The sequence below is a fragment of the Stegodyphus dumicola genome, chromosome 9 (assembly GCF_044657685.1).
Source record: "Stegodyphus dumicola isolate Sdum_Otavi_A_Nest chromosome 9, ASM4465768v1".
Classification (NCBI taxonomy): Eukaryota; Metazoa; Arthropoda; class Arachnida; order Araneae; family Eresidae; genus Stegodyphus; species Stegodyphus dumicola.
Window position 1 is genome coordinate 16,429,521 of NC_140776.1, and position 12,905 is coordinate 16,442,425.

General features: G+C 34.8%; 1 protein-coding gene across 3 annotated transcripts in view; it reads left to right on the top strand.

Moving 5' to 3' along the window:
* The window catches only part of LOC118184793 (cell adhesion molecule Dscam1-like), a 1,226,874-nt gene that overhangs the window by 1,196,180 nt on the left and 17,789 nt on the right, over positions 1 to 12,905 (top strand). For all 3 annotated transcript variants that reach the window (XM_085823248.1, XM_085823249.1, XM_085823252.1), the window contains one exon: positions 244 to 377. In XM_085823248.1, the coding sequence (XP_085679374.1) occupies positions 244 to 377 (134 nt within the window). The remainder of the gene's footprint in view (positions 1 to 243; positions 378 to 12,905) is intronic.

Genomic DNA, 12,905 nt, shown 5'->3' on the forward strand with positions numbered 1-12,905 from the left:
CGTCGAATTGCTGCAATTCGTCGGGCAAAAGGAGGACCGATAAAATATTAGGAGGTATCCCATGACTTTTGTCACTTCAGTGTATACCAAATGTTGCAGCTCTGGGTCTATTAGCTTACGCGCAGCACGAACGAAAGACATATACACACAGATAGACAGGCTTTTCCTATATATATATATAGATAGATAATGCAAGGTATAATCCTTTTCGACAGACCTGTTTAATTATTATTTGTTTTCCAGCATTTTGGACTGTTCAGAAGATGAAAATGAATTCGATCCTCTGCGTGTGTTAACTCAAGAGGAAGACGAAGAAGGCCCAGAAGTATCTGAAACGGAATGCGACCGAGAATTAAAAATGCATTCTAAGACGAAAGGTACTATCACTTCTGTTTCAAACGATTATATTACAATTTTTATTTGTATTGCTCCTTACGAAATAATTTTAAATGATTCTGCATTAAAATCTCAGTTTGACTTCAGATGTCTGAATGTCACTGATTTACATTTAGTATTATCCACATAAATTTAGGTATTATCCCTCTCACTGCGTACTTTTCTTTTATCAAAATAGGTTAAAAAATTGCGGAATTTTTATTACATATTTCAAATCTACATATATTGTACAGTTAAAATATAGAAAAAAAATTTTTAAAAGAGGGTTTTTTTTTTTTTTTTTTTTTTTTTTTTTTTTTTCCCAATATAGAATTAGATCACAGAAAAAGATTGTTAGAATACTGAAGTTGAAGTTGAATAATATAAAAGGAAAATTTTAAAAATTAATATTGGTTAAATTATGATAGATTTTATAAAATACAAAGGTAAAACCTATGTACTAATGAAAATATTTGCATAATGTAATATTTTGCATATAAACTTTGCACCACTGTCGAACGTTCTCAATAGAAACTGGATTTTCAGATTCATCACTATCTACAGAGGAATCCGAGAGATTCTCATCAGTTTTGCTATAACTATCTTCAATACACTTGAAATCAGAGTCAAAACTACTATCAGTGCCGGAAATATCTTCAGAAATATAGGTCATATCACTCGGGAAATGCTTCCTTCCAGACATCTTTGAGCTCTGAAAAGAGCGCGCAAAATGCTATATTACGTATTCTTGTATATTTTCCAGAAATGTGGGCAATTAACGCCATCTGTTAGCCCACATCTGAATAAATAATTAAAAATCACAGAAAAGCTGAAATGAAACCTTGAACTAGGAAAGAGCGGGTTGCACAGTCAAACAGACGGCGGAAATTCATCCCCGCGGGTTGCGCAAATTTTGCTACTTCTACGTTGCCCGTAGAAATCGCGGGATACGCAGCGACAGAGTTATAACAGAAAATGAAATAGTTTATAACGTTGCGCGCCTCTAACTTGCACGCAACCAAGAGGTGACTGTGAAAGCTTGTATAAACCACAGAGTCTTATAAAGGGTTCAAGTCCCTTTTTATTCAACGTAATAAATTACAATGGCGTCCTCTTGACGCTTACAGACTGTGCCCACTAGGCAGTCAAAATAAAAATAATAACCTGAAAAAGAAAGTAAAGACAAGATTCTAACTACGAGGCTCTCTAAAATAACTAACTCACCGCGTTTTACAATACGGCTGCTAATTCAGCAGACTTGAAGCTCACTGGAACAATTTCCACTAATTCCCGCCAAGCACATAGGCCGCAACGCGGGGTTCTTCAATTCTCGATAACTACCTCCGCGCTCGCTAAGTAAGAATAACTCTCACCGAACTCGTTTCCTTCTATTTAAATCATAATACTTCCGCTGATAATTTGAATCCTTGCGCGTTCTACTCAAATTTACATATTCTGACATTGGCAGTTCCAGGGGAAAGTAAGGCTTGACAGGAAAGATAGTTTAAACTTAAAATAAATGTTAGTTAAAATAAATATAAACCCTACATTTGCCGCTGCCAGAATTTGGAAAACTTGGAAGCAGGTCCTACAAACGACCTGTTGTAAGTTTATCTAATTCTGAACTAACTGGCGAAAGCCTCGTTTACACAAAAAAAATCTTATGTAACAATTATATATTAAAATTCTGTTAGTCGTTACAAAGCTTTCTTCTTACAGCAACTTTTCCTGGACTTCATCAATCAATCTTGGTCTTTCCTTCCAGCATCTGGAAGGAATAAGTATCAGTATCTTTCTACATACATTATAATTTACACTTCTTGACACAATAAATTTTTGTTTTTAACGTTTCGTTTTTCTTAGTTATTGCTTACTTCACATTCATTCAATTTTTCAAGCATTAATTTAACTTTACCCTGGCTCTCCACCATGTGTGGTGTCAAACGGGAATATTCGTATTTTAGTTTTACAACACTTCCCCTAACCACCATGATTTGTTAGAATTCAACAACCAAATAGACACACCTTACTCGACATTCTACAACTCAATGAGCTACTTTAATATTCTTAAAAATTCAAATGTAGGTGGAGAACCCTACAAAACACATTCATTCTAACTTCCCCCTCATTCATCTTTAAACATGCAGGCTTTCGCTCTAAAGCATGACTTTACAGTTTAATACTTAAATTTTGACTTCATTGCTTTTAAGCATTCACTTTTAGCATCTACAATTTTATGCTTCTAGACTAAATTCTACTTTTACATAACATGCAAGTATTTACATACATTTACAAAAGTTTAATACATATGCTTTTTACAATTTACCATAAAATGAATAAGAGAAAATAAATTTTTACTTTACTCATTCTTCGCCAAGCTGGCGGTACTGAAACTAAAATTCTTATTAGTACAAGAATACGAAGTTATTTTTATCTCCGGCCAAATTTTGGCTTTAACATAACAGAATTATTCTTTCGACCAACAGAAAATGCTTGTTTTTAGCTTTTACACTTAAATAAAATAATACTTTTGCCTTAGCTAAATAAAGTAAAACAAAACTAAGTCTCAACCGAGACATATTGACTTTCGTCAAAACATAGAACTTCGTACTTATGCATAACATTTCGGAACCAAACAGAAAGAAAAATTTATAGAAGGTTTTAACTTATCTTTGAGTTTTCGATGCTTGAAATTCCGTCATCCGTTTTTGGCAAAATTGATCCCAAGTTAGAGGTTTCATGGATGTCAATCTTCTCCTTATTGATCTCCGAGTGTCGTCCCCGTTGCTCTTTCTTTTGCGTCCTCTACATGCTGGCCTCTTGACGGAGTAATCGTCTGGTTGTTGGCCTTTGCGTTTCTGCCTGGGACGGCTGGTCTTGACGTCCTCCGGTCTGGAGTCCTTCTTGAATTTCTTCTGTTCCTCGTACTTCTGTGCCTCCTGTTGGCGTTTCAGTTTCCGGAACGGCGGCCTTGCTGGCACCTGACTCTGTGGCCGTGTGCGCGTTCTCCTTGATGTGTAATTTCTCCTGCCATCTTTTGTAGGTGGTGTTTTCGTCTTTACTACGGTTTCTTTACCCGATTCATCTGTATTTTTGTTTTTCTTAAACGCCGGAGTTTGAAAATCATTTTTTCTTTTTGATACCGACGTCCGGGTTGTAGAAGTGCTAGGTCTCTCTTCAGTTCTTTGTTTCTTGGGTGGTGGAATAGTTGTTGCAGTCTCTGGCCCTTCTATTTCGTTTAGACTTGAGTCCTGCAAGAAACTTTTAAGGATTTCAAAATCATTTAGATTATAGTATTTTTTCACCTGGTCGGGACTTGCTTTACAGATTTCCCCTCTCTCGTTTTTAAGATATAAGACTACTCCTTTGATTTCCTGAATTACATAGGGGCCTTCAAACTTTGGAGCTAGCTTTGCCATAAAATTGTCTGGGGCACTTGATAAAGAAAATTTCCGTTTCAATACCTTATCCCCAACTTTAAAATCTGCTTCACGGCGTTTTCTATCATAATATAACTTCTGTCTATTTCTTGCCGTATCCGAGGTTTTAAGCGCCTGATCAATCAACTTTTGCACGTCTTGTTGTCTAAATTCCTGCTCTCTTTGTTGCACAAAGAATAATTTATCTAAAGGCGTAATTAACTTTCTGCCTAAAAATAATTCTGCTGGAGTTTTTCCCGTAGTATCATGATGTGCCGTTCTTAAAGCATAAGCTAATTCATTTATGTAGCCATCCCAGCGCTTGTGATGTGTGCTAACGTAACTGCGAATTATTTTTACAATGTTTTTATTAACTCCTTCTGCTATGTTAGCCTGTGGTCTATACGGAACCATTTTGATATGGCGTATGCCAAGTCCATTGGATATGTTTTCAAATATTTGACTAATGAATTGTTTTCCGTTATCGCTAATAACTTTTATCGGTGCACCGTATTTTAAAATGTATCTGTGTAAGAATGCATCTGCGACTGTTTTGGCTGACGCGCGTTTAAGTGGAACAATTTCTATCCATTTTGAAAAATGATCTACTATTACTAAAAGAAAACGATTTTTATTTAACTCGCTCTGGGGGAAGGGACCAAGGAGATCTATGCCTAAAATTTCATTCGGAAATGTAGCGCGAATGCTATTTAAGTACCCGGCCGGGCTGTAATTAATATCCTTTATTAACTGACATTGATTGCAGGACCTGACATACGCCGTTACTATTTTGTATAATTGCGGGAAATATACCGCCTCGCGTACCCTTTTTATAGTCTTTCTGACCCCGAGGTGGCCCGCTGTTTTTTTTTTCGTGCAACTCCTTCAAAATGCTTAATCGAAGCGAGGCTGGGATGACTGGCTTATACTCAAGATTTTCGTTTGTTGTTTTCGTATAGAATAATAAATTATCTATTATTTCATAGTTTTTTGCTCTATTTATTATCGCATCGATATCTGTATGCTCAAAGCTTTCGGGGTCTTTCAAATAAGCATAGATATTTCCAAATTCAGGATCAGCTTTCAGTTCAGTAATAACCGTATCTCTAGAATCTAAAATTTTTGAAGTCAACACAGCGCATCTAAGTTCATTACCTTCATTGTCCAGTTTTATACGAGAAAGTGCGTCAGATACATTGTTTTCCTTACCCGGTTTATATTTTATTGTGATATTATATTCTTGGAGTTTTAAAGCCCATCTTATTAACCTGGGCGTTAGGTTTTTTCCCGAGTAAAGTCTACCAACAGCCGCATGATCCGAAAAGACTGTTACTGGCGATTTGCCGAAATAAACTCGAAATTTGTGTACAGCCATTAATACGGCTAATGTTTCTCTTTCTGTAGCTGTATAATTCCTTTGTGTTTGATTCAATGTTTTACTAAAAAATGCCAGCGGATGGTTATTTTGCATAAGAACCGCACCCACCGCATAGTCTGACTCATCTGCCGCAATTTCCAGGTTTTCGTCCCCCTCAGGGAATTTTAAAACAGGGGCATTAATAAGCGCTTCTTTTAATCTTTCAAAAGCTGTGTTAGCTTCCGCTGTCCACGTAAATTTACTCTTTTTTCTTTTGATTACTAAGAGTGGTTCAACAATATTAGCGAAATCTTTTATGAAAGATCGATAGTAAGAACATAATCCAAGGAAAGACGAAAGTTTCTTGGCGGTGTTGGGCGGTGGGAAATTCTTAATAGCTTTTATTTTTGAATCTTGCGTTTCTATACCCTTTTGCGAAATTTTATAACCGAGATATTTAAGTTCTTTAGTTGCGAACTTGCATTTTGAGGCGTTAATTGTAAGACCGGCCTCTTTTAATAATTTAAAAACTTGTTCGAGGTCATTAATGTGTTGTTCCAACGTATTACTCGTTATAATTATATCATCTAGATAAATTAAAGTTGATTTTCCTAGGACAGGCTTTAGAACAATGTCCATAGCTCTCTGGAATGTTGATGGGGCCCCACACAACCCAAAAGGCATGCGTAAAAATGCATAAGTGCCCGATTTTGTTATAAACGCGGTTTTATGTATATCTTCGGGTCTCATAGCTATTTGATAGTATCCAGACGTTAAGTCCAAAGTAGACATATATCTCGTCGATTTGATCTGTCTAATGATCTCGTCTATAACCGGCAAAGGGTAAACTGGAAATTTAGTTATGCTATTTAGTTTTCTATAATCGATAGCAAACCTCTAAGCCCTTTTATCCGAAGGAGGAAACTCGTTCTTTTTCCTACATAGTACGACTGGACTCGCGTATTCACTATTTATGGGCGTTATTATTTTATTCTTTAACATCTCCTGAATATGTTCTTCGATGATTAAGTCTTTTTGTTTATCATAGCGATACGCTTTAGTCCTACAAGGTTTTTCGGCATTTAATTGAATCTTGTGAGTCACGATCTGACAGTTTCCCGGTTTTTCTGAAAACAAATGAGAAAAATTACTCACCACTTGCTGTATTGCTTTACTTTCCTGGTCATTCAAATGGCTAAGGTCCAATTCAGGTGTCTCCACCGGTTCCACCACCCTCTGGTCCATCTCCAGCACCACGGAACTATCTTGAAAATTTAATTTGGCCCTCGCGGCCCTTAAAAACTCCATACCTAAAATAAGAGAGTGTTGGAGGTCTTTCACCACAAAAATTAATACTTTGAGATTTTCCTCTTTTATCTGTAAGTTTAATGATACTTTCCCGATGCAGTGACATGTTTTTCCTTGCGCCGCTATAATTTCCGTATTTCTGGTTTTAAAGAGTCGTATCCTAAAAAAATTCTTTTTGAAGAACTTTTCACTCATGAAATTTCCTTCTGCCCCTGTATCGATGAGGGCTTCTACTGGTACATCGCCAACCAGGACTTGTATAATTGGTAGCTGTGAGTTTTTTACGATGACTGTATTTAGATGTCTATTTGAGGGTTTTCTAAAACTTCCGGGGTCTGGACCCTCCCTTTCACAGGCCCCCTCTAGTCGTTTAAAGCTTTCCTTTCAATCTGTGTCTTCTGGGTACGCGGATGCTTATTTTCAAATTTTCTTTTTGGGCCTTGACCTTCGAGTTTCGATGCGTTAGCTTGATAGTTCTTTCCCCCATACGAGCGATTTCCATTTCTGGTTTCCTCCTTCCTTCTGGTACTTTGAGAATATGTTTCCCCTCTCGCTCTTTCCGCTATTCTGCGATTTTGAAATTTCACCGCCAATTCGAAAAGTTCCTGCAATGTGGTTGGGTTTCTAATTTCAAAGTAGTCTTGAACAGCGGGTAACAATCTTGGTAATATTATTTCAATAATCTCCGCATCGGGTTTCTTGCCATACAGCATATCCGTTAGCTTGATTTTTCGTAAAATAAAGTCCGTCAATTGTGCTGTATCCCGTTGATAGAAACTATATAGCTCGGCTTCCAGCCGTGCGCGATCTTTCACTATGGGGAAGGCCTTTACTAACGATTTTTTGAAATTTTCAAATGTATACGTCGGGCTTCCAAATTCACCTAGAAGAAATTTGCCTATATTTTTCCACCATAGCGCGGCCTGTCCTCTTAGTGCTGATGTGGCGATAGCAACTTTTTGTCTTTCAGGCACAGGATAGAGCTGAAAGTGGTTTTCTATACCTTCTAAAAATACGGACACCGAATTTTTTCCGTCGAAATAGACGTTTGGCTTGATTGATGATCTCAAAGTCTGGACCAGGTATCCAAATCCTTCTAACTTCGTTGTCATTTCTTGGTGTTGTCCAGCGGCTTCCATCCAGTTTTCGGCCATTTCAGTTCGATAAGTGTTCGGGCGCCAATATAACGTTGCGCGCCTCTAACTTGCACGCAACCAAGAGGTGACTGTGAAAGCTTGTATAAACCACAGAGTCTTATAAAGGGTTTAAGTCCCTTTTTATTCAACGTAATAAATTACAATGGCGTCCTCTTGACGCTTACAGACTGTACCCACTAGGCAGTCAAAATAAAAATAATAACCTGAAAAAGAAAGTAAAGACAAGATTCTAACTACGAGGCTCTCTAAAATAACTAACTCACCGCGTTTTACAATACGGCTGCTAATTCAGCAGACTTGAAGCTCACTGGAACAATTTCCACTAATTCCCGCCAAGCACATAGGCCGCAACGCGGGGTTCTTCAATTCTCGATAACTACCTCCGCGCTCGCAAAAAAAGAATAACTCTCACCGAACTCGCTTCCTTCTATTTAAATCATAATACTTCCGCTGATAATTTGAATCCTTGCGCGTTCTACTCAAATTTACATATTCTGGCATTGGCAGTTCCAGGGGAAAGTAAGGCTTGACAGGAAAGATAGTTTAAACTTAAAATAAATGTTAGTTAAAATAAATATAAACCCTACAAGTTAATTATGCATATCAGAATATATAGGTTAATACTTCTCTATTTAAAAAATACACGTTTTGACGCTGTATGCATATACCGCATATTTCCGCGTACAATGCCCACTTTTAATACAAAAAGTAAAGTGAAAATTTACAGGTGCGCGTTATATGCCGGTTATAAAAATTATATATTTAGAAATAAAGAAAAGATGTGCATACAAAAATTAGATTTCTACATGCAACTAAATCCTATTTATTTAAAGGAAGTGACATATCCTATGAACTTAAAATCTTTCACTATTGTATAAAAAGACTAGTTCGTCCATTCGTCTTCCGTTATATCTTCAGACATATTATGGAATTCTACTTCATCTTTACCACCACTGTTACTTTCATCAATATATGATATAAATCTCATCAATTACATAAACTCAATGATAAAAAATTAATTAATGGTCAGTTCTGAATAAGAATATTTACAGAATCAATAAAATTCTGCTGAAGGAATATGCAAAACATTTAGTAAAAGTTTAATTAATGTTTCAAATATTGTAAAAAGTATTTCTTTAAACGTTCCATTTGATAGCTTTGTTTCTGGATTTTTTTTATCTTAATTTCAGTCATAGAAAGAGCTTTCATATAATCTCAGTGGTACTGAATTCCATTCGTATAAATTCGTATAAATTCAGTGGTACCAAATTCCATTCCTTTTCTACTACTTCCAAAGACCATCAATCGTGATGGCTTTGGACCTGAAAGCAGAGGTCTTTTCAAGACATATAATGCACAATAGTTCATCCGTAAAACGTGTAAGGGGGACATTGCAGGAACACTTTGAAAACGTATAAATGCAATACCTGTAACAGTCTTCATTTTTTCCAGGAATTCTGTGGTAGGATTTGAAATGTGACACGTTGCATTATGATGAAATTTCATGAAATTTGTATGATGAAGTATTGATGAAATTTCATTCTCAGAAAGTTGTAGAGACATTACATTTTTGAATCATGAAATTGAAGAAATGTGCAGTGACCTCGCTGGGATTTGATCCTCGGAACTCTCGAATACGCGCCGAGTTTGCTGCACCCCAAAGGCATGCTAAGAATGCGGGAGAAGTATCTTATATACTCCCCTCTTTAAAGAGCGATTGGGGATTAGGATATACACTCGCGAAATCCTGGTGGTGGAGAATCATCATCCGCCACATTTTTTTTTTAGTTCGGGTGCCACTGTCGTGTCATTTTAGAATTTTTTGAAACAAGAAAATCGATGAAGTATGCAATGCCTTTGCCAGGACTATAACCTCGGACCTCTCGAATACGCGCCGAGTGTGCTGACCATTACACCACGAAGGTATGCTAAGAAGGCGCGAGAAATACCTTATAAAATTATTGGGGAGAAATAAATGAAATTTTTTCTGTAACTATTGGAACCTAATACCTTCTCGTTTATAATACGTTGAGGTGATTTTAAATTTTTTTTTTCCGCTCTCTATTTTTTTTTTTTTTTTTTTTTTTTTTCTTTTGCTTTTCCACTCTAACATAATTTTGCAACAATCATAACCCTTTTTGAACCTTTCTTTTCATCGATACAGCCAGGTTTGCATATTTTTTTTTTTTTTTTCTCTTTGTTTGGATAATAAGTAGACTTCTTTTGTAGCAGTCATGTAGGTAAACTATGCTTCATCGGGAAACGTATTTGCATCTTTCTCCTAATAAATATTTTCATACAGAGTTCTACAAATTGTTCTGATGTTGATCCACATTCCTTCGCGAATGCTGGTGAAATTTGTTTTCTTGCTTTTATAAAATGTAAATCTTGGTTTATTATTTCATTTATTCCTGCTACAGATGTATTGATAAACTTTGCAATTGAGCTCTGCTTCGCCGGTTTGAATTATGGAATTCCTCTCCGGAAAGTGAAAAACATATTTGTCAATCCACACTTGTTTACATGCGGCATTTTGAAAAAAAGGTTAAATTCAAAAGCAGACGATATTTCTCATTTCAAATGAAAAGCTGTTGCCAGAAATATTTATTCTTAAATATTTATTTTTTTTTTAATTCTTATCGAAATCATTCTAAAAATGTGTAAACACTTTCTGCAGAAGAGAATTCTGAAATATATTAAATACTTCCCCGTAGTGCACGAGAAGATTGTAGCACTTTCTAGAAATCATGAGAACAACATGATATGCGTGTTATATTATCATCAAAAATCTGCGTTTTTTCTGAGAGATGCCAAATATTACTGAAATTTCGCAGAAATATATTATTTCAATTTTACTTCTTTCGTAATAGACATTTATGTTATGAACATAACATTCAAACTGTATATTTCAATTTGCATTTAGTACCCTGAATAAAGTCATTAAAATGTGCAGTATTCTGTATTGAAAATCCACCGTTTTTGTTCACACAAAATTTATTTTGAACACCGATTGATTACTCATATATATTTGGGCGAAAATGTGTTTGAAATATTCAGCTTTGTGAAGAACCTATACAGGCTTCTCCTTTTCATTTCTTTGTAGGAAGTAAAGGAACTATTGTAATCATGAAAAATTCCGAGTATCATATTTCAACAAAAATGTCCATTTTGACAGCTATCAAATGAAATTTAACACTGTTTTGCGTGACATTTGTATGTAAGGACAGAATAAACGACTCTTTTCCTCCAAACGAGTTTTAAAAATGATTTAAAATGCTTTCAGTAGTAATTTGTTTTCGTGACGTCTGTGCGTAAGTACGTATGCTTGTATCTCGCATAACTCAAAAATGAGCAGCCTAAGACCTTAGAAATGTTGCATATAGGACATATAGGCAGTTTTGCAATTCCTATTTTCGTTGTATTCAGCTGCACCAAAAGTGTATATATATGTGTGTGTATATATATATATACATATATATATATATATATATATATATATATATATACACTATATTACTCGGCTCAGTGAGCTCATTTTTTTATGCTTATATGTTGTTAAATTGTGCATTTTTTTATTTACAAACGATTAAATTATGTCATTCTTATCTTTTGGTTAAGGTTTTATGACTTTAGTTAATCTGCATGCAAAAGTTGTAGAATTATCAACAATTTAAAAGTGGTCTAAGTGCAGCTAAGCGTAATTGCTTTACTGTAGTAGCCGTATTTGTTTACATTTGAAACAACAGACTAGTGAAATAAGTGTTCTGCACCTTTGGTGACTTTCTGCCGAGTGGGACCAAAAGGAAACTCTCAGTTTTGTGCACCGATAATTCTGCCTTATTGCCTGCTGGCTGAGTTGCTTATTTTTGCATAAAATCTGTAATTTTAGTTGTAATTTTTTTTTTTCATTTTTTAACTGTATTTTGTGCTTTATGTTTTCCTATATCTTTAAATTTTTAATGAAGATATTTTGAGATTTTATTAACTTTTGCCTTGCCACAATATGAGAACTAAATTAATTGAATGAAAAATATACGTCTCATGAAATTCACGGAATAAATTTAAATGAAATGCAGAAAAAAATGCGTATAATTTAATATTCCGTACAAGGAAGTCATGTGGTGTACATATCAGATTTCTTTTATATGGTGAAGTAGCAGAAATGTCCTAAAAATAAAATGAGTGAGATTTTATTTCCAGTTCTATGGCAAAAGAATAAATGGACGAATGCGGTGATTTCAGGAATAATACAGATTATTTATGTATTTTCTATCGTGCGTATATATGATATAGGTCTCCTTGTAGCATTTAAAACCATTAACTGTAGAAGTAAGGTATTCGAATACAAGGTTTTATTGATGTTGCTGTCGTATTTTTAATTCACTGACGCCTGTTAGTTTTTAACTTAAATTCGTGAATGTTTTCTTGTTTGAAAGAAATTTGTTATTATTGTTTTATTGAGTCCAATTTCATTCCAGCTGCGTCATAACGTGACTGCAAGTATGTCTTTGTCTCGTATAGTCGTGTTTTGAGCTGTGAAGTCTTGATAACGAGCGGTTTAGACATTGTATCATGGACAAATGTTTATAAGAAAAAATTTTAAAAGCTGTTATTCCTTTCACCAAGCAGTCGTTCTATGATCACATGACTGGACCTTCACACTCAAACCAGTTGTTTCCCCAAAAGTAAATATAAATATTTTGTACAGCTTAAAAAAAAAAAAAAAAAAAAAAAAAAAAAAAATGAAGGGGGGGCGGAACAGTTCTGTATCATTCGTTCTTTCTATTGGACTGATTGACGAAATTTAACTTGCGTTTTCCACGTCTGGAAAGCCCGACGTAAGATATATATTAGATTTATATACAGCATTGATTTAACGTAGTAGGTATTTTGACACAAAATCGAACTTTTTCTGAAATGACATGCTAATGTTTTTTCCATATTTCGATTTTACGATTGAAATTATGCGAAACTGCCAGGTTCTGTAAAAATTGCAAGAGTACTTTTTAAAAAATTTAGCTCTAAAAAAGTTTTAGCATCTAAGTTTTAATTGAATTTGGGGTATGTTTATAAATATACTCTGTTTTTATTAAACTTATTTGATTCTTCCTTTCACATTTAGATTTATAATTTGTATTTTTAAAAAAATTTGTAAAAATTTTTCGAAACAAATTTTAAATTATGATCTATAAAATTTCTACCATCATCTTAAAGTAGATGTATTTTTAAGCATACCTGACAAAAAAGAGGTTTTTTTTATAAAAATTTTCTGAGATATACTGAGAGAAT